This window comes from Pseudopipra pipra, chromosome 5 (assembly GCF_036250125.1).
Source record: "Pseudopipra pipra isolate bDixPip1 chromosome 5, bDixPip1.hap1, whole genome shotgun sequence".
NCBI classification, from domain to species: Eukaryota; Metazoa; Chordata; class Aves; order Passeriformes; family Pipridae; genus Pseudopipra; species Pseudopipra pipra.
The window spans coordinates 40,843,085-40,865,281 of record NC_087553.1 but is presented as its reverse complement, the minus strand read 5'-3'; the positions used below and the strand labels follow the sequence as shown (position 1 = coordinate 40,865,281).

At 41.3% G+C, this 22,197-nt stretch overlaps 1 protein-coding gene and 1 long non-coding RNA gene across 2 annotated transcripts in view; one reads left to right on the top strand and one right to left on the bottom strand.

Annotated features, from left to right (window-relative positions):
- The window catches only part of LOC135414698 (uncharacterized), a 34,742-nt gene extending 13,919 nt beyond the window's left edge, over positions 1-20,823 (bottom strand). The window contains exon 1 of the long non-coding RNA XR_010430786.1: positions 20,755-20,823. This is a non-coding gene — a long non-coding RNA (uncharacterized LOC135414698). The remainder of the gene's footprint in view (positions 1-20,754) is intronic.
- Positions 20,554-22,197, top strand: part of CAND1 (cullin associated and neddylation dissociated 1) — a 29,492-nt gene continuing 27,848 nt past the window's right edge. The window contains exon 1 of the mRNA XM_064655732.1: positions 20,554-20,804. Coding sequence (XP_064511802.1) covers positions 20,737-20,804 — 68 coding nt within the window. The 5' untranslated portion in view covers positions 20,554-20,736. The remainder of the gene's footprint in view (positions 20,805-22,197) is intronic.

Genomic DNA, 22,197 nt, shown 5'->3' with positions numbered 1-22,197 from the left:
ACACAGCAAGTTCCCTCCCCTGTGTCCTCAGGCCTGGGTGCACTCAGGTATCACCCTGACTTGGCAGAAGTGGCTGTTCAGATGTGTTGCTAAACTACCGCTGTCCTAATTTCTTATTAAAATAGAAGAAAAAATAAAAATACACTGCAATATAACATGTAAAGAAAAAATCTTCCAGGGGAAGGGAGGGGAGGTAGGGCTGCAGTAGGCGCACCCCAGCGCCCAGCTGCTCCTTGCGTCTTGCCCATCTGCCCCAGAAGATGCCACTATCCCAGTTTGAGAGGATAAATAAGCACTGATCTCTGGCTTCTCTGAACATGACCAAAAGCTTCTGTATGTCTCAAACCGTACGTGCTTTAGGAAGATATGTAGCGTAGGATCTGAGCTTTAAAGCAGTTGGAAAATCCTTGTTAAATCTCAGCACAGGATTTTTTTCGTTTTGGCCTGCAGGCATTTCTAAGAGTGGAACACCATTTTCCTGCCAAGACAAATTCTACCTCTTGCTTTTATTTTCCCATGCCACTTCCTGTGCCAATCAGCCTTTTAATTCTCCTGCAAATCCTGTTAGAAAAGCACTTCTGCTTCTTTTTTCAGCACTGATTTCTCCTTGAGCACAGTACCTCTACTGTACGTAGATTATAGCCTTCCCCTTAAATTTTAATCTTGGCCTCCTGTTGATAAAGATGGTACACACTGCTAAATAATGGATGCTGCTTAAGAATGGCAGAGAAACATCTTCCCAAAGTATTACTGTTTCTGTGCATCGATATAATGTGGCTCATCACACGGAGAAGCTAATAGATTATTTCTTTGCACATTATACTACATTATATTGTACTTCCCTTTTTCTCCTTATTTTATAAGGAATGAGTACAGTGGAGGTTCAAATGCATATTTGAACAAGGTAATGCTCAAAAGGAGAGAGGCAACTATATCCATAAAGGATCTGGTTGTGGCTCCTTTAATTCTGTGACCATAAATGCTTCTTGCAATCAGCTCTCAGTGAGGGCTGCAGTGAAGAGCAGCTCGCAGATATTTTTCCACCAGGAGTGAGTACACCACCAGTATCATGTTTCAATAGAACAGCTGGCGTTTAAAAGGCTGGTAATTACAATTTTATTCAAAAAATCAGAACTGGTGGAGCTAAGAAGATCATTGATTCAGATGGATGACCTTGAAAAGCAGATTGCAATGAACTTGTTGAACTTTTTAAAAAGTAAAATAAATAAATAAATATAGATCTCTCTCTATAACATTTCTGGTACTTTCTGGTAACATGCTACAATCTTCGATTTTCCCCCAAATACTGTCATTATGAAAATTGACTGGAAGAAAAATAGTCTGAAAACCCTCATTATTTTACTATTCCTTCCAAGGGTGTGGATGTTGTTCTAAAAACTGCACTTCCCAGTAATTAAAGCTCTGCAAAATTTTATGTTTGAAACAGTAGCTCATGCTGATGGTGTGTTTTATAGAAATAAGAAGACAAAAAGAGCTGTACTGGTATGGGAGATGGACAGCCAGTCCCCATCTCTGACAGCAACCATAAGCAGCTGCACAAGGAAGAATATGAGATGTAGCAAATCTACAGTAATATTTCTTCTTAATATTTCCCAGCCTCCATGTGTTTGGAGTTCAGACTCAAAACATCAGTGCATTTCCCTTTGGTGATCCTGTCCAGCGCTTGAAACCTACACTGACCTACAGCATCTGCAGCATCCTGCAGTGGAGTTCTACAGCTTAGCTATGAGTTCTGTGAAACACAGAGTCACTGGATAATTCAGGCTGGAAGGGACCTCAAGAGGTCTGCAGTCCAACCTCCTACTCAAAGCAGGGTCAGCTACAAGGTCAGACTAGGTTGCTCAGGGCTTTATCCAGCTGGGTATTGAAAGCCTCCATGGGCAGAGACTGCACAACATCCTTGCTCCAATATTTCTTTAGTCTCATCTGGAAAATATTTTCCTTTACACCCAGTCAGATCTGCCATTCAGCTCTGTATCATTTCATGGCCATTGTCCTTTGTTTTTCTGACGTGCACTGCCAGGAAGGGCCTGGCTCCAGCTCCTCAGTAAGGCACAAGTACTGTTTGGTAGGTGCTATTTAGTACTACTTAGTAGGTACTGCAGTCAGGTTCTCCCAGAGCCATCTCTTTCCCAGGCTGAAGATGCCCTGGTGCCTCAGTATCTCCTTTAAGTGCAAATGCCCCAGATTTGACCATCATGGTGGGCCTCCACCAAACTCAGTTTATTGATGTCTTTCTTGTACTGTAGGGCCCAAAACTGGATGCAGCATTCCAGCTGTGCTCCAGTGAATGCTGAGTGAAGGGCAATAATCTCTTGGCCAGTTGTGCTCCCAGACACAGCTGGGCTTGCTTTCAGCTGTCCCCATTACACATGGCATGAAGTTGACTCCTTTAAGCCTGTTGTCAGCCAGGAGTCCCAGCCCTTTCCCACAGATCTGTTCCCCAGGCACTCAGTCCCCCCAGGCCCATCCAGCTGTTAACCCAGGGCCCTCCCAGATCCACAATTTACACAGCATCAGGCTACTCACTGTTTCATTCTCTGTTCTGAATAACTCCCTGTATTTTGTTGGCTTGTTTTGAGTATTTTAGTTAATAGTTGCCTAAAATCACATATATTATAGCAAAGTGTTTATTGGATTCATGCCGCTTATATTTCTAGAGTGAAAGCAGATAAATACCTTTGTAAGGCATTTGGTAGTAACCATAGCTGCCAGTTCTGAGTACATTTACAGAGATGGCACGCTGCTTTTTATCACAGTGATCAGCTTCATGATGCTGCTGAATTTATTCGGTGTTGCCTCTGCAATGTACCTACTCTTTACTTTCTGTTTGGATTGCAGATACATATATTGCTAATATAGACAACATGAAGCTCCTCCATGTTCTGGAATTTAAGTATTTGCAGTCTAGCAAGATGTCACTTGTCATATATTTGCTTAACATACAGCATCCTAAAGGCTGCCAAAATATTTACAAATATTGTAAAAAAGGAAATCCAGACAAAACATTATTTCAATTAAGGCAGTTTTTCGTGTTTGTGCTCCAAATAATTACAAAGGAGAAACTGACAACTGAAACTAAAAAAGAAACGAAACTAAAGGAGTCAGTCATGTCCCATAAAGTCTAACTACTTGTGAAACAGCCAATGGGCTACTGCTCATCCCATCACATTGTGTGGCTATAAACCTTTGAAACCATGAGCCATGTCCGCTAAGAGCAGTCCAGAAATAAACTATTGTCTTGCATTTACTTTTCAGAAAAAAAATGAATAACTATTACAAGGGAGAAGGAGTATGTTCTCATAAACTCTTGCCCTAAATGATCTGATTTGGAAGACTGTATGAGCAGTGTGATGTCATTTTGGTTTCAGCCCTTGGTGTACATGTTGACACTGTTACACAAGCCTTGAGACACTGTTTTCTGCAGTCTTTCTGCTGCGTGCCACTTCCAGATGTCCCATCTCCAGCGATGCCCAGTGGCTTAACTAGCACCAATGTGGTGATGCTCTACATGATGAGTAATTATTGAGCTCTGCTGCAGTCCCACCTCCTGTCCCCTATTTAAATGCGTACACACCACTCAGACAAATTGTGGCAAATTGGTGCAATTAGCTCGTGCATCAAGAAAACGCTGTTCCAACCGGGAATATAAATGAATGGACCTTGCCAGGTTTTATTGCTACCTCACTTATACCTGTATGTACTATGTGAATGCAAACACGCATACATACATATCTACATCCATCCATTCATTTTAACAAGTTGTACAACTTTTCTTCTGAACTGTTGGTGCTGGAAGGCTAGACAACCATTCCATGCTGGCCATCAAGCCACTACACGGTTATCATGCTAATCAAAGCCCGCTTTGAAATGCTATTTAGTTTCATTACCATCACAAAGCAACAGCTAAAGGACATTAAAGGCGGGGGTGGTGGGGGTGGGGGTGGTGTGTGGAGGGGATGTGAACGGTCTGAGACACTATAATCTATTTGAACAGCCATGTTTATTGGAAACAGGAGGGGAAATTGTTTAGCGTAAGCTGGTATCAATCACTGAATGGTTTCTGTTCCTTGTTATTAATGCGGAGGCAGCCTGGCAGGGAAGAATGGGCTCTGTGGAAAGACAGATATCTCCCCACTAAAGGGGGAAAGGATTGGTACAGCCCCCACCCCCCGACCAGATGGACTCTTGCAATCTACCATAAAGACTAATTTTTTTCCCAGACGAGGACAGAGAAGTTATAACAACTCAATGCCTGAATGATCTTTTGTTATTTTGAAAAGTTTTGTGCGTTTTTTGTATATGCAGATTGAATTGGTTTTTAGGGGTAAGAATCTCCTCCAGAAAGGAGCCTCCATCCAGTAAAGAAGGAGGCTTAAGTAATTAATAATTAGTAATTAAATAATATTGCCTGACTAACTATCTAGCCTATGTGTAGGTGTAAATGTTTTACTGCATGTTTTATTGCACAGTTGTCACTATTTTATTAAAGAAACACACCCTTTCTCTTTAAAACAATATCATCTTAATAGTTTGCTGAATTTCTCTGTTTTGACTTAAGGTTAATGAATTAAAAGTGAATATTGATTTCAGAGGAATTAAATCAAGTGTCTGCAGTTATCATTCTGCAATAGATCACAGGTGTGGAGGCTATAACCTCTTCTGGTGTAAAACTGCTGGTAAGAACAATGTAGGCAATGATCTCAAGGACTTTGATGCAATGAGTAAATCCATAGAAAAGCTTTCCCAGGCTTCCTGATTTTGGCTTGAAAGACCATTATGGAGCCACAGTTGTGTATATTCATGACAGATGCTGAAGGATGCTTTTCATTACATTTACACTTAAACTTTAAAGCAAACAAGAGTTTCCTGTTATGTCAGTTAGATCGAAGAAGCACTTACACATGCAAATAAATCTACAAAATAACAGCCTCAAAACTGATCCTCCCTGCTTTCCTATTAAAAACATCATTTTGCTTCTCCATAATGAATCAAAATGCATGCTCAGGGTTGGATGTCTAAAAGAAAAGTGGACATGTTTTCTTCTGCCAAGTTCTGAAATATTCCAAGTCATACCTGCCAGGCTGCAGTCACATCAGATTTCATAAGCTAAATGAGTTTTGATTAGGTCAATACTTGGTTAGAAAGACATAGCAGGTGAATCAGAAAGTAAACATTCATCAGTAGATAGTAGACTTCATTTTGTGTTAGACTAGTATTTGAAAGGGCATTATGCCACTGCAAGTCTCCAGGTTGACACAGACAGCTAAGATCTTCGTGGCTGTATTGGGTTTGCGTGGTAATGTTTTGGTAGCTGGGGACTACAGAGGTGACTTCCATGAGAAGCTGCCAGAAGCTGAAAGAGCCAATGCCAGCTGACTCCAAGACTGATCACTGCAGGTCAAGGCTGAGTCCATCAGCGATGGTGGTAAATGCCTCTGGGATAATATATTTAAGAAGGGGGAGAAAACCTTTACAACTGGAGCTGGAAGTGAGGAGTGAGAACATGTGAGAGTAACAACTCTACAGACACCAAGGTCAGTGGAGAAGGAGGAGGAGAAGGTGCTACAGGTACCAGAGCAGGGATTTTCCTGCAGCCCATGGTGCAGACCATGGTGAGGTCTGCATACCATGGCAGGCTGTGCCCCTGCAGCCCATGGAGATCCAGAGGTCCACGGCGGAGCAGAGATCCACCTGCAGCCCATGGAGGACCCGGTGCCAGAGCAGGTGGATGCCTGAAGGAGGCTGTGACCCGCATGGGAAGCCTACACTGGAGCAGGGCTTGTGGCCCCATGGAGAGAGGAGCCTACGCTGGTTTGCTGTCAGGACTTGTGACCCTGTTGGGGACCAACGCTGGAGCACTCTGTTCTTGAAGGACTGCACTCTGTGGAAGGGATCCATGCTGGAACAGTTTGTGAAAAACTGCAGTCCATGGGAAGTACTCATGTTGGAGAAGCTCATGGAGTTCTGCCTCCCGTGGGAGGGACCCCTGCTGGAGAAGGGAAAGGGTGTGAGGAGTATTCCCCCTTTTGAGGAAGGAGGAGCAGAGATGAGGACATATACAAACTGATCACAGTCCCCTTTCCCCATCACTTTGGGGGAGAAGGTAGAAAATGGGGGAGTCAAGTTGAGCCCGGGAAGAAGGGAGGAGCAGGGGGAAGGTGTTTTAAGATTAGGTTATGTTTCTCATTATCCTACTTGGATTTGATTGGTGATTTCTCCAAAGTTTAGTCTGTATTGCCATTAATGGTAATGGGTGAGTGATCTCTCCCTGTTCTTATCTTGACCAACCAGCCTTTCCCTACATTTTCTCTCCCCTGCCCAGCTGAGGAGTGGTAGAGTGGCTTTGGTGGGCACCTGGCATCCAGCCAGGGTCAACCCACCATAGTGGCTTTTTAGAGGAGCAAGGGCATTAAAACTGTCATGATTATACTCTGCTACCTGTCCATCTTAAAGGGATCTATGAACTTAGGTCTTTAACTCAGTTTTTTCTTTCCTAATTTTACTACATTAACTGGTACTGATTTCCTTTGAGATGACTAAGCATAAAGGTACTGAGTTTTCTATGCAGTTTTTAGTGGGATGGCTGACCACAAAAAGTGACAATTGATAGCAAGGTTTATATAGCAGAAGCAATCTTGGATAACTGCAGGTTAAACTGGAGTGCAGTGTAACTTCAGGAAAAAGAGCAACAGACTAAAGTATCCAAATATTGGAAAGAAATCAAGACTTGAAATCTGAGGGGAGGGTTGCCTTCTCTTTCCGAGACATTCTCCTTCTTTTTTTGTTTTCCAGCCCTATTTTCAAATCTTTTCTCTGACGTGTCAGAAGAGGCAAAGAAAGTTGATAATTATTCTTATAAAACTGGTAATGCCTGTGTGTATTCCTGCCCATACATAAATGGACTGGAACACTTCAAGCTCAAAGGGCTGTCAAAAATTGAGACATTCTGGTTCCTGCTGAGTTCATGATCAGAGACGTGTTCAAATACTTGCCCTCAACATCTCATTCAGGATGAGCTCTTTTTATCAGTCATCAAATCTTTTCCTTCTTTCAGATATGAACTGATTGCATTTGCTGGACTACTGACAGTGCTTGAAATGGTAGTATTATTTTTGGAACACAGAAACTACATTCCTGCAGACAGAAAAGTAAAATTTCTATTAGAGTATAGAAAACAAGCATAGAAACACTCCATAGGCCTCAGTCACTCAGCCAGGGTTTCTTTAACAAAGAAATATCATTTATGCTAAGTCACGACACTTGGGCTGCTTTCTAATAAAACAGGAGGCAGCACATGGACAGGTCTCAAAACACACACACCGCTGAGCAATGAAATTAGGTTTTGATTTTAGGAAATACCTGATGTACTGCATGACATTTTGGTAACTGTCTACTTACAGGTATGATTTTATTTTTAATACAAAGACAGGCTGAAGAAACAGAGAGCAACCCAGGTGCAACCTCCATTGGAACAATATCACTGATGAAGTTTCATTTGATGCAGTTGCCATCACTTTCAGTCATCTCTGAATGGTAAACAGTTTGAATTATAAATTCTTTGCCACTAAATTTTCTGCTGCTAATTGCTCTTTTGCATGTAATTATCAGTGAGGATTTAATAAGTATGGAAATACTATTACATGCCAAAAAGTAAAAATAAAATGAGAAATAGCAGACTTAAAGAATGTCTGGCAGACAAACTCTTTAATTAATCCTGGAACACCATATTGGCTGCTGTCTTTCTCAGTGAACGTCTCTGGCAGAGAGATGGATTTTTTAATCTTTCAAGCAAAACAAGTAATACATTTGCTTCTACAGCTAGGAAGGTTTTGGCCTTTGCCTCCAGGTTATGAATTTGAAAAGAACATCAATATGGGTGAGAACAAGACTGAACACATCAAAGGAAACATAGGAAATCTAAACATAACTTTAGAATAGTAACTTCTAATGAAGCACCAATTCAAATGAGAGAGGTGAAACCCAGGAGGCTGTCAATAGGCTTTCATTTTTAACATGATTTGTGTCTTAAAAAGCCATGTGGTCTGTGGTGCAGGTAAAATATGGGAAATGTGGATGAAAAATTTAAATTATCTTCTCAAGGATTTTCCTTTTGTTTCTGACTAGAAGAAAAAGATCAAGTTGACCAAACAACTTTGCACTGATACTTTCTGCCTACTGTCAAACAGCAGTGGAAGTTGAAATATCCTTGAAGCATTCCACCTGTGGTCACAGTCATTAGATAATATTGATCTGAGTATAATCAGACTGATCAGATAATAAGACTGTACACAGACAAAGGGTTACAAATCTAGATTCCATTTAGTTAATAGCTAAATTACTGTTTGCCACTGTGAAAGAAAAATCCCAGTTCTTGCATTCATATACACTATTGGAGAAAATGAAAAGGAAGAAAGATTTCACTGCATTTCTCTAAAGGGAAAACATCTAGATTTAGGGTTGTTAAGCAGGTTAATGACCTGTTGCACAAGGCTACGGAATAAATTACTACTGAGAGAGAATGAGTAGAATGCAAATCTGAAATATATTTTCTTCAATTGAAAAAAAAAGATTTCTTCTTGCTGTTGATTGTTTTTCTAGATGTCACTTAGTGGTTCTATGTAGACCTGAAAATGCCTTTCAGGAAGAATTTTTAAACAAAATTGACCAAGTTTGGCTAAGTGTAAGGCTGGTACTAAAAGCTATAGGTGGGAAGTGTTACAAGCTTTTGTTATTCCTGGCTCAATTCCTCAATGTAAATCTGTTGCCCAAAGGGGAACAACCTACAGAACTAATGAGAATTTTGTTCTTGCTCCACTCTATACTATTTCCTTGAGGATTAAGAGGGTGACAATTATGGTGAGACATTTTACCATTTTACCATGTTACCAGGAACTCTGTGACTAATTCACTGAGAATAGATGTGGTAACAGAATTTCATCACTGTTGTCTCCACTTACTTTGGATTTCAGTTTCCACTCTAGATACAAAAGAGGTCAATTGTGAGTACACTGAGCCTTCTAGATCTTCATCTTGGTTGTATTATTAGTTGCAGAAAGAGACATCACACTTCAGTACCTTTGCATTTGGCCAAATGAATTCTGAAGACATTCCGGTACACTCTATTTATGTTAGCAAAATTTTTTTGACAGTTCTTTAGGCATAGGTTTGCTTATTATTGTTAGAGAGGACGATCTCAGTCTGGGAGCTGTTGTTATAACTCAAGTATGAAATAAAAGCGAATCTACCAGACTTCTTTCTTTTTTCGGGTTCATTATGAATTTCTCTGAATATCATTACTGAAGCTCTAAAATGAAGAAAACACCAGCAGGTTGGATTTGATGTCTATTTTCTCTGAAAGATTTTTGCATTCCATGTGTGACTGATTTTGTGATAAGGTAACCCTCCGGAGGGCATAGCTTCAGTTTTCAGATAATTTTTTTGCTTTCTAAACTAGAACAGGAAAAGAGGAAACCCTGCCTGATTGGATCGCCTTAGCAGCATATTTCTTCAGGACTTTTGCATCAGAGCAAATTAGATCATTCTGCACTGATGTGATATATAATTCTCCTATCTTCTGTGCCATCAGCTCCTTGGGTTTGGTTTGAAGGGATAAGAACTAAGCTGCAGCATTTGAGTGGAATTGTTTTTATTATTGGAATCACAAGATTTTTTTATGGCCAAGAGAAAATCTACCACAACAGCCACACAATGTGACTCATTCTTAAATATCAGGAACCTTAATTCTGTCAGCATCGATTGGACATGAAGCACATCCATTGCTTTGAGGCTTTATGTAGCCCTATGAGCAAAAAGAAACTATTTCCTATTTGCAATTCAGTGCACACTGGGTTTATTATTTCCTTTAATTCTTCCTCATGTTTAAATAACTGCTTATTAAATCATTTCCCAGTGTTTCCTTTTTAAGTGTGTTTTGGTGCATCAGTTGAGCACAGCTATGCTAAAGACTGGATCTGCTGCTTGAAAATATTCATTGATGGCAAGTAATGAAAAAGTAATGACAGTTGAAACAGATAAAAATCTGACTTCAGCTATTGTTAAACTTGTTGATCTTTAGTGAAAAATGAAATATTAACTTTAATGGAATATCACTCTCACTGCATCTGCCATCATCACATTACAGGTTGTGATTGCTACATTTTTCTCCCTCTACTGTAAAATGAGTCTTTGGAACAAAAAGGGCTGATTGTTTCATCAGTTCATGATATCATTCAGCACTTAGGACAACATTCATTTCTTTTGCACTCCATTTGCATTCCCTAATCACTGGAAATACCCTGGAAAATCTTATACCATTTGATAACCCAGCCAGAAAATATTTTTTCACTGAAGTCCTGTTTTGTTCCCATTCCTAGAAGTATGGTCTTGTTCTTTAGTCACTTATATTGAGCATAAATTATGATGGCTCTTAAGACGAGTCATATGAATTATGGTAAATACATTTTGAACCTTTTGCATTAGTTTTTTATGAGAACTGTTGGTAAGTGAAATAAATATGCATGAGATAGATAGCAAGTTTGGTGAGTTTCAGTTGGAAGTAACTATGAATTTACACCAAGATTACAGGTCTAACAACATATAAAATTGAATTACTAGCTTCCATTTTGGATCATCATCTGATTCTGTTTACATTGAAATTTTAATCCCTGTTGGAAAAAAGGATGAAAATCTGGGGCTTACTTGACACTATATGCCACCAACCGTACGTGCCAAAAGAGAGACAGTTTGAGTAAATCTTGTCAAAAGAGAAAGTAGCACTAAGGAGGCAACACAGAGGGACTGAGCAGTCCATATCAGTTTTTTAAAAGCAGTGGTGTATTTTCAGCCATTACTCCTTTGCCTTTTCTGTCAATGACTCTGATTAGTCAGCTTTTTCATATTAAAAAACGGTGAATGTAGATAACTAGTTCACTAATGTTGATTGTTACTGAGCTTGTGTCCATAAAGAAATTAATCTAGAATAAGACCTGTACAAAGCTAAAGAATTATAGTTGTCATCAAATAACTCTTTTAGAAGATTATTATTTTACATGAATATAATTAATATAAGCTTTCTGCAAATATTCTAAAAGACACATGTTGGGAGCACCTCCATGTATAAAGCTTATTTTTCAGAAGTAGACACTTTTTTTTTTCTTACTTTCTTATTGCTCTTATACCATATTCTGCACACATCAGGAAGGGTGGGAATTGGTGCTTGACACAAAGATTACTTCAACAACATCATTCAAAGGTGTGAGGATGGCAGAGAGTAAAGTACCTACCAGACATGACAGTGAAAGAGTAAAGTATTTAACAATGAAAATCTATAACTTTTTGGGGTACCTAAGTGGTACTAGGTGAATATAGAATTATTTGTGCTACTGAAGTATTAATAATACAAATATATTATCACAGAGAAATTCAGGAAAACATTATGCCCTCTTCTTCCTTTTTTTCCTGCTATATAACTTCAAGCCTCAGTGTTTTCACTGTCTCAAAAAAAAATACTTTATGACGAAGATCCACAGAAAAGCTCAAAATGAAGAGAAAGAATTCCTAATTCAGTAGCTCTAGCTGCACAAATAAATAAAAAATGTCATTTGATAACATATGTGACCCAAATGGCCATTTCTTTTCAACAGATGCAATTTAATCTTTGAGCTGCAGGTGCAAAAGTTACCTCAAGGGAGAAGCCTCAAACAGGGCAATTTTACAGATGTTTTACCTGGTGGGAAATGTAGGAATGATTGTGACATGGAGCTCTTTTTCCTTCTGCCATCCAACAGTGGATCATACATGACCCAGTACTTTTTCTTGAAAGATGTATATAGATAGATATATTTCTATCCCTTGCACCAGATTGGAACATGGTCCAGCATAATATTTGCTCCTTTGGTCAGTGTTTAGCAACTGATGTGAGAATGGATTTTCATTCCAGTTGTTTCTAAGCACTCAAAGGAACACATTTGTTCTGAATTATCTATCTGGACATCCAAGTGGTTCCTAAGAGAATCAAATGGATTTAATACTGCCTTTGATTAGTACCCACAGTTCTGAAAATGTATTCACCATCCCAGACTTTGCTTGTTTTTGCAAATGTGTCAGGGGTTTATCCTGCTTGATGCTGAAAATGGCATTCCTGTCGTAAAATGCTAACTTGAGCTAAGAACTTTGAGAAACTGGGCACTCTTTAAGGAAAACAAAAAATGAATTTTTTTTTCCTGACCTCTGAAGCGCTTTATTGTATTTAAGCCAGCCTTGAATCAACCAAGATGGCTCACAAAACCTAAATATGTTCCACAATTCACTGAAGTCTGAAATACTATGGGCCACTGCCAAGTTCTGACCGGCCTGCAGGGGCACTATTGCACCACCGGATGAGTCACCTAAAGGAAATATTATTTTGGAGTTGGTTTCTTGAAAACAAAACCCCTTTGCATCAGTTTGTGGACAAAAAGTTCTGAACAGAAAAAAATTACTCTTGCAAGTATTCTAGTAATGTCTTGCTCCTGAAGATTGACTAAAATGGGATATTTCCATTGCAATAAAATAGCTATATTTCCAAGCTGACCTTGAAGCATGTACAAACTATTCCTTCAGGATGGTATCACAGTTTCTGAGCTAGATGCCTGAGACTATACACTGCTGAGAAGTGATGAAAGCTCTCTTTCAGCTGCTGATGCTGTTCTCAGCCTTTGATGGGTTCCTAGAACGACCCTGCTAATACCATATAGAAAAGCACGGTGGACTAGAGAGCAATGAATGAAAGCAACCCACGACAAGGACCTAAGAGCAATGAGCTTCTGTGGTTTATTCACAATGGCAAACGTGGAAGGGATAACATCCTGTATTTCAAAAGTAAGAACTTGGCCACACACAAGACTGGCAGACTACAGTAGGTGCTTCTCCATCTGGCTCTCTGGTCCTTGGCAGCATAGATTTTGAGAAAGAGTAGAGAGACACTAGATCCTGCTCTCACAGTGTGCTGCTCTCTGGGCAGCACACTTTGATGACCTCACAGTGGAGGATAGGGCTGAAAAACAGCACCTTCTTTCCATCCATGCCCATCACAGCCGCAGGAGTGCCACTATTCACAGCAGGACAAAGTGACCGCAAAATGCCATCAGAGCAGCTTTTTAACACTGAGTAGTGGTGTAAATGATGACATCAGGTACAAGAAAACAAAGAAACAAGTTTATTTATTTCTATTGTTAGGGAAAGCACCGTCTCCAGAAACTTGTATGAATTAACTTCAAGGACATTCTTACAAATCACTGAGAGACAAAATCATCTTTATCTTGCACTATGTGAGCAGACAATTGTCTCTCTGTATCTCTTACTGCCAAATGACATTGCTTCTACAATATATTTGTTCCAGTCTCTCTGAATCACTGGCTGGTAATGCAAAAATCTTAGAAAAATTACTAATTTTGGGCTCTACAAGATGATAACAGAACAAAGCCCAGATCTAGTACCATTATAGCTGAACACAGAGATAAAATTACATTCTTAGACTGTGTTATGGGTTGACCTTGGCCACCTCAATCCATGACATGGCAGTACCACAAAAGTAAATTTACAAAAGTAAAAAATTAAAAATCATATATGTCACCTTGACTGTGACAGGCAGGAGATATTTCTAACATAAGTAATATGTCTCAATTTCCAATAAATGAAAAGACTAAGAAGTTTTGGAGAACTATTTTTGTTTTGGAAATGACATTCCTCTTCATCAGACTGTGGCACGTGGGTGACTTTCGTGATAGAAGTTATTAAAAAATACCAGATCTCTCAGCGAGAGCTACTGGCGTCATTAACCCCCCGAGAGATAACAGAACAACAGGAGGCATTTCTTAAGATTATTTTGAAATTTAAACATATTGGTTTTGATATATGCTTCTCTTCCTGGCATGTAATGATTTCAAAAGTATTATAGCTAATTGCAGATGTTTTCTTTCAATAGCCTCCTCCTGCTTGAATAATGCACGAGATGCGTGAGATTCTTGGCTGATACTCTTGCTTCTTTTAATACTTTGTTTTGTGTTTGCCACTCAGATATATACATTCACAATTAAGACACCGATACTTAGCAGTCCTACTCAAATTAATATGTATTCATTATGAAGAGAAGAGAAATTTTACAAACCCAGAGGGTTTAAAAATTCTAATGGTGGCTCTGACAGGTTCAAACATATGCTGTCATATATATCTTCTAAACTTAGACTATACCTTGGTATTATAATACATGGCTACCAATCCTAGAACAATAGGAATAGCCTAATAATATATGCATTGAAACAACTCTCACACTTATGACACTGTGTTAACTAATTTTAGCACATAAACATGTGGTTAACAATTTATATCAAAGAGCAAAATCATGTTGAAAGACTCTAAGCCCCAGGATTCAATTGGTAATGGTGGGAATTTTTGCAATATAAATTAATTGGTGTTTCTGTTCAAATGGCTGTTGACATCCATGAAGATGTTCAGTGCTGAACTGGAGACCAGTTGTTGGTAAGCCCTTCTTCAGTACCACCACCTGCGTGCAGGACGGCCAGAAAATGGAAATACCCCGGAGACTGCAGCCGCTTCAGCAGCCTTGACTCCAGGGAAAAGTGGAAATGGCCATGGCACAAATGAGCCATGAGTAAGCTAAATTTGGATAAAACTTAATGAGGACAAGGAGGTATGGAGCTTTCTCATGTATTAGCAGATTCATAAGTTCTGGGGGTTGGATCTTTACTTCTGACCTTTTAAAGGCTTTGATTCAAAGCACTCAAAGATTTTGAAGGAGGTGGCAGTTCTGTCAGTGCAAACAGTGAAAGCAATTTTACCACAGTTTTCTAGTCTGTTCCCCTGCCTGCTACTGTTACCCTCGTTCTCTTTGCAAAAACAAGTAACCAGAAGAAACTACACAGACAGGCTCTAATCAGTACTTGAATTTAGTACTCCTCTAATAAGATTTTGTGCATAACACTTGCTATGTGTTAAATATACTTCAGTTCACTAAAATAAAAATATCAAAGAACTTTTGAGCTGATCAAACCTAGAACTTCTCAGTCCTACAAGAGTCTCTAATAAAAGACCAGCCAGTGTGTCTTCCTGCTCAGGAGGACCTGAACACCACAGGTATTACATGTCAGGTCTAAAAACTGCAGTCAACTATATAGGGACACCTGGAGAAGTCTCTCATGCAGAGCACATGGAAGTCAGGATATTTTTAGGTTCTGCTGTGAGAACGTAGATGACAGTCTGTGTTGAGTAACTACTATTAATTTATTTCTCAATTAGTAAATTTAAAAGAAAAGAATACATTGTATATTAAGAGCCATTCAGCTCCAACATGTGAGTTAAAGACTAAGAAAGCCCTTCAGTAGAACATTCAGAGAGCACAGAAAAGATCAAAACGTGAGTCAGTTTGTGGCAGCCAGCAGAGACATATCTTGACAGGCAGTGGGCTATGTTTGTTGTTCAAGTGATGGTGGGATGGCAACAGGTATCATCTGCTCCAAGAGGAGAATCACCGAGTCACTTTACCTTGGACAATCCTGTGGATGAGTCAGTTTTGCCCCAAGAAATCAGACTCTGCAAGGTTACACTCCATTCCATCAATTCATTAATTGCAATTTAGCTTTAGCCCTCTCTATTCACCTTGATTCATGGCACAATAATTGTACTTTTATTTTTTTCAACTTTGCTGTTACCGAGAGTCCGATAAATGTGGGAGATAGCACATTCTGTTGGCCTGAAGTGAAGCACTCTTAAGCAAGAATAGAGAGAACAGCAGCAGTGTTGTTATGTCAGGAAATGAAACCGATTAGCTCTTATGTCCACTTTAACAAACATTGACTCGTAATTAGCCAATGTACTAATGTTGAAATTTCTAAATTATCAGTACGGTCAAGGCTTTTCTGAAATGTGAGATCCAGAACAAACAAAATCCATAACACAGCTACCTCTTGCTCTAATAAGCCTCAATAGGGCAAACACTTAATTTGTATTTTTACAACTTCTGAGACACAAAGAATATTGTTCAGTAACGTAAGTTCCAATTAAACAAGTGCTTTTAAGTTTACTGAAGAGAAGTGTCTTGAGTACAAGCATTGCTGAGATCATTATATGAAGATATAAAGGTGTGCTGACATAAAGGGAAACATAAAGGGCTCTGAAGGAATTATAAACCTAGAGTTGTGATAAGGAATGGAAATGCAAATGGTCAAGGAAAAACAACTTGGACTGATTTTTAGGAGAGATATCAAGGAAGAAACAAATCTTTTGTTCTGTAAACTGAGTTCATTTGGCATGAGAATAATACAATGATAAAAATCTTTCAGTCTATATTTCTGGCTCATATTTCAAATCAGATTTAAATTGAAAGGTTAATTTTCTTTTTTATTTTTGTATGGTTGTGGAATGCATCTGCAATTGACCAGAGATGCTCCAAAAATCTGTGCAGTCTTTAGTAATCAGAAGGGAAATTTCTTTTAGCATTATTGTGGGGAAGGTTTTTTGGTTCTTTTTTAACCTTTTAATTAAAAGCCTGTTACATTTTTTCCTTTAAGATATTATGTTTCCTGAAACCTAATCTTATGATGAGAGTGCTAGTGGAGCTCTGTTCTTTTAGAGAGACAATCCGAGCTTACGTGACAGTTGCTTCAGTCCATTACTTAACCAGATGAATATATTCTTTTCAGCACTGTTTTCCTATCTTTCTCTTTTTTAAAGCTGAGGAATCAGATATTCAAACACTTTGTTTTGGTTTGCTTTGCTTTACAGAAATGGATTGTCTGGGTTAGGAAGGCAGTTCACGGCTGTAGCTATTATTTATTCTCTTTGGTAAGTGTGTAGAAATATCTGCTAAATGAGATCAACACTATCTTCTGTTGCACAGAAATGAAACAATCTTAAGTGAGAATCAGCATAGTAGCACCCACTGCTTTTGGAAAGATGCTTTGAGATTCTTACTTAACTTGGATATGAGCAAGTTTTCAGCTTTAGGAAGAGAAAAAAAAACTTAACTAAAACTTTGGTTTATGAGGTTGAAAGGCAGCTGACGATTTATTTAGTTCTAAATGTGCCCTTTGACATTGCTATCATTTGCTATGGACTGCCATGTAACTTGAAAAATAAGTAAAACAAAAAGAAGGGGGGGGGAAAAAGACCCATCCTTAGCAGAGTATTATTATGGTTAAGATTCCAAAGCCAAGTTTTAAATTCCACAGCTAACTCATCTTCATGTCTTGGAACATTACAATTTATAACAATGCAAGACAATAATAACCTTAATACCTTGAAACACACATTTACCCATGTGACTGTGGCAGTGTAGGTCATGCTGCTTTTTCAATTTGTTTGCTTTAAGCTGAAGATTGCCATACCACTCCTTTTCCTTTCATATTTCAGTCTAGATTACTTCTTTGAAACCATCTATGGTTTTTTAATATGATCAGTCAATAAATTTGTAAAGGCTTTCTTTATAGGCATCTTTGTGAAAAGTCAGGGTTCAGATGTTCAAAGTCAGTCACATATCTAAGTGATAAACCACAACTGTAAGTTCTCCGGCTCAAATATCTGCTTGCAGCAGTGAACAGCTTTTGACTTAGAGCAGAAATTTTCCTTTTATTTCCCCAAAACCAGCTCTGTAAAAAATGATAACCAGCTTTTAACTTGTCATCTGAAAGGATTACCTTTAAGCTGAGTAAAGCTGCGTGGTATAGCTCTTTCTACACTGACAGATAAAGATGCAGCACATTCCCGATATCCTCTGTCCATCAGTGGGCTCACAGCTCCCGTGTGAACTGAAACTGCAAAATGAGGAGGGTTCAAATTCTAGAGCTGTGAATGCATCTCCAAACTAACTCTGCTCTTCTCTCTCCTTTAGCATGTGGGGAATATATTTGCAAGTGTAAAACAAGATAAATCCTTTCAAGTTCCAGCATTTAATTAAGCTTTCAGATATCTTTGTGAGTGAATAAAGACCATCTAATATGCCTGTCTAGAGGGAACAGATCAGGAGTACCACTCCATCTGTGAAGTTGTTTGCTATCAGCTGGAAAAAAATCTCAACTCAATTAGTCTCTCTCTGTGTTAGTCTCCTCTGGAACATTGTATCTACTATAGCTGAATCCCAATTGTAATAAATGTACTTGAACAAAAAAATACTTTGACTTCCTTCATGATGGCCAGTGTTTCTGGCAGTAATGGGAAATTGGATTTAAGCAGTGGCAGGTAAGCTGCAGGTACAGAAACCAGCATGGGAAGGATGATATTAAATGATTTTTAAAAAAAATTTAAAAGTGTTCAAGGCTGTCTAGCAGACTGGAGCAGAATTGTTCTGATTTTTTTTTCTTCTCACACACTCTATTCTTAAATGTAGATGTATGTAGGATTCCCAAAGTAGGAAATAAGCCTGGTTTAGTGTCTAATTGAAAACTGTAAGGATTTGAAAAGTAAATCCCAACAGCAGTTCACAGGGATCACTGGCAATGCTTTACTCCACAACAGGAATCAACTTAACAACCTTACCTAGCATAGAGGATTTTCTTTTGTCTAGTTGGTCTTAACATGCTTCTCCAGTATAATGCATCATGGTAACCATGAAGGAAGAATGTTTTTGGAACAGATGATGTTTCACCACCCCATAACGACCTGATCCCCACTTAGTACCAAAGTCATGAATATAAATAAAGACTGGGTTAGAACAGTCTTTTCCCACAGTATGTGAGAACTGCGGGACACTGACATCCCAGAAACAAATTGTTCCTGGGAACTGTAAGATGCTCAAAAGTCACAGTCACTAAAATGATTTAGAATAGTGCTAACCTTCCCATGGCAAAATATGAATCAATGTGCCAAATGTCAAACATTTGTACTTCAATTTTTTATGCCTAAGTACTTCAAAGAGGAGCTATGCAATTTTCCTGTGTGTGTAAAATATCACCGCAATTCAAACATCATAAACCATTTTCAGCCGTCATAACCAAGTCAAGATTGAGTCTATCTCCATTTGTATTGTTCCAGTTGGCTTCCTTAAGTATCCAACACAAGCATTCAAGCAAAATGAAGTAAAGAATTTCTCTCTCTAAAGGTAACCTCTAAATTCAGTATTCCGAAATCAAAGGAATGAATGGCCTACTTGAAAATCAGTCATCATTGGGCCAGCTCTCCTTTTGAGTGCTTCCCCTAACTACAGTTCCTCCATCCACACTGACGTTCCCCTCTTTCTCCTCTGGACACCCATCCTGCTCCTGACTACTTCCATTTTCCTTGTTCTATCCCTACATCACGCCCACTGCAATGCCACTAATCCAACACCATGCTGCCCCACCTGTTCCTACTACTGAGCTACTCTGGGGAAGGAGATCAGTACACATTAAGCTCTCTCTCCAACCCAGCTGCCAGACAATGAACAGCAGGAGTACCTTCCAAGACAGCTGTTTGTACACTGTGGCTGGGTCACAGGCCATGGGGGCGATACACAACTTCACTCTATTGAGTAAAGTGTGTGTTTTCCATCAGCTGCTCTGCAAGGCTGCCTGCAAACCGCATGTAATAAACTCTTGAAGATATTTTCTTTATAGTTCAAGTCTTTATTTTTAATCACGAGATCAAAAGGCATTTCTGTAGGTTTGCTGTATACACACGTAACTGAGAAGGATTAAGGATATTAGAATTCTTGGACATTAACACGAACCTCAAGGAAGATGTATTGTGTGGAAATATGTCCTCGGTTCTACTACTGCTCCATATCATCTACTCATGCATAAACAGACCATGGGCTGTGCCCAGAAAAGTAATGAGACTGGCACGAACAGTAACGGGGTATGCAAAAAAAGCCCCACTCTCCAAAGGTGTCCTTTGGCTTCTGAGGGCTCTAAAAGCACTCACATCACATTTCCAAGCTGCTTTCTGCAAGCCACGGCTGATTTTTCACATCACTTTTGGGATCCATCTGACATTTTTGAGACCGCGCTCAGCTACGACGGGAGACAGTGCACATCTATGAAGGGGCCTGGAACAGAAGCAGCCAGCTCTGTAACACCAGGATATTTTGCGGGCTTGTAATGGCCGCACTACGAGCAACAGCGCTCCCAGTGCCCCACGGGGGGCACTAACAGGAACCCATAGCACTGCTGAACCCTTTGGATGCGAATAGCACTCAACCTAAAGCAGCTACTTTCCAGCCTCGCCTCCACCGCCTCTCCCTCACTGAAATCGCCCCCACCCCCGCCACAACGAGGCTCCGCATCCCAGCGTGCCCTGCGCTCAGGGATACTCGCCGCGCTCCAAACTACACGTCCCGGCGTGCACCGCCAAGAGCCCCGGCCGCGGCGCGGGCGCGGTGCACGCCGGGACACGCAGGCCCCGCGGGCCTCCCCGCCTCTCTCCCGCGGCCGCCCGAGCTTCCCGCGCACGCTCTGCGCCACGTACGATCTGACGCCACGAGGTGTCACAGGGCCGCCCGCGCCTCCCGCCCGCCCGCGCAGCCAATCAGCGGCGCCGGCCTTCGACCCCGGCGCCGAGCGCGAGCGGCCGCGCGCGCCTGCCCGCCCCTCCCGCCGCGCCCGCCGCAGCCGCCCCCCCACCCCGGCCCGGCCCGGCCCGGCCCGGCCCCTGCACCGCGGGCGGAGCGGAGCCGGCGAGGCCGGGAAGACGCCGCCGCCGCCTCCTCCTTCTCTCCCCCTTCCCGCCCCGGCCGCGTCCGTCAACATGGCGAGCGCCTCGTACCACATCTCCAACCTGCTGGAGAAAATGACATCCAGCGACAAGGACTTCAGGTGGGACCCGCCGCCGCCCCCTCCTCGCGCTCCCTCGGCCGGCCCCGCGGACGCCCCGGCCCCGCGCACGCCCCCGCGCTGGCCCCGGGCCTGGTGGGTGTCGCGGCGGCCCGGACAGTGCCCGGCGGGGGCCAGTCCGCGGGTCCGGGCTGTGAACCCCGCGCCGCCACTGCGGGACTGGGCGCGAATCTGCGGCGGCTGCTGCCCCGGGGAGAGAGTTCCCGGGAGCGGGGCGTCCCTCCTCGTTGCCTGGGAAGGACGGGGCGCGGCGGTGCCCGCACGACCGCGGCCTCCACGCGTCTGGGCAGGGATCCCCGGCAGCCGGGAAAGCCGAGCGGCCCGTCAGATTTGCTGAGCTAGCTGGGGCAGGCAGGGATGAGGTTTGAATTCCTGGCCTTGCAGATGCTCAGAGGCCGAACGGACGAAGCCTTGAGCGACCGACTGTCACTGACCCTGTGTTGAGCAGTGGAGGCCGGGTGAGGTGACCTCCCAGATCCCCTTCCCAAGCTCAAAAAAATATGGAGCCTGTGATTCTACGAATAGGAGCAGGGAGGGCCAGCTAGCACGGCAGGCTTGAGAGGGTCCTGTGGAGGGCCACAAAGAAGATTAAGGGACTGGAGCATCTTTCGTATCAGAAGAGGCTGAAGGAGCTGGGCCTGCTTGTTCTAGAGAAGAGAAGGCTGAGAGGGGGTCTCTTTAAGGCATATAAATACCTCAAAGAGAGATGCAAAGAGAATGGTGCCAGGCTCTTCAGTGGTGCCCAGTGACAGGACAAGGAGCAATAACCATAAATTAAAAGACAAGAAGTTTCACTTCAACATGAGGAAGAACTTTATGTTGCTCAGTTGGTTAGAGTATGGTGCTAATAAAACCAAGATTGTGGGTTTGATCCCCATATGGGCCATTCACTTAAGAGTTGGACTTGATGATTGTTGGGTATCCCTTCCAACTCAGAATATTCTGTGAAATCTGTTGATGGTGGCACTGGAACAGGCTGTCCAGGGAGATCATGGAGTCTCCCTCTCTGGAGACATTCAAAACCCACTTGGATGCGTTCCTGTGTAACCTGGTCTAGGTGACCCTGCCTTGACAGGGGGATTGGACTGGATGATTTCCAGAGGTCCCTTCCAGTCCTAAAAATTCTGTGACTCTAAGCTTACATCCTTCCTGGATGCTGCATGTTGTAGACAGAGGATTCTTGTAGTCCTCATGTAGTTGTGTATTGCTTTTGTGCATCCAGAGAGGGAAGTCGAGTTAAGTCTTATGGCATTTAATGTTAAGCTTAGGATCTGTCACAAGAGCACTACTTTTTTTTCGATCATTTGTTTGCTTTTTAATAAATTAATAGTAGGTAATATATAAAGTATCAAAGTGAGATAATACAAGTAAGCTG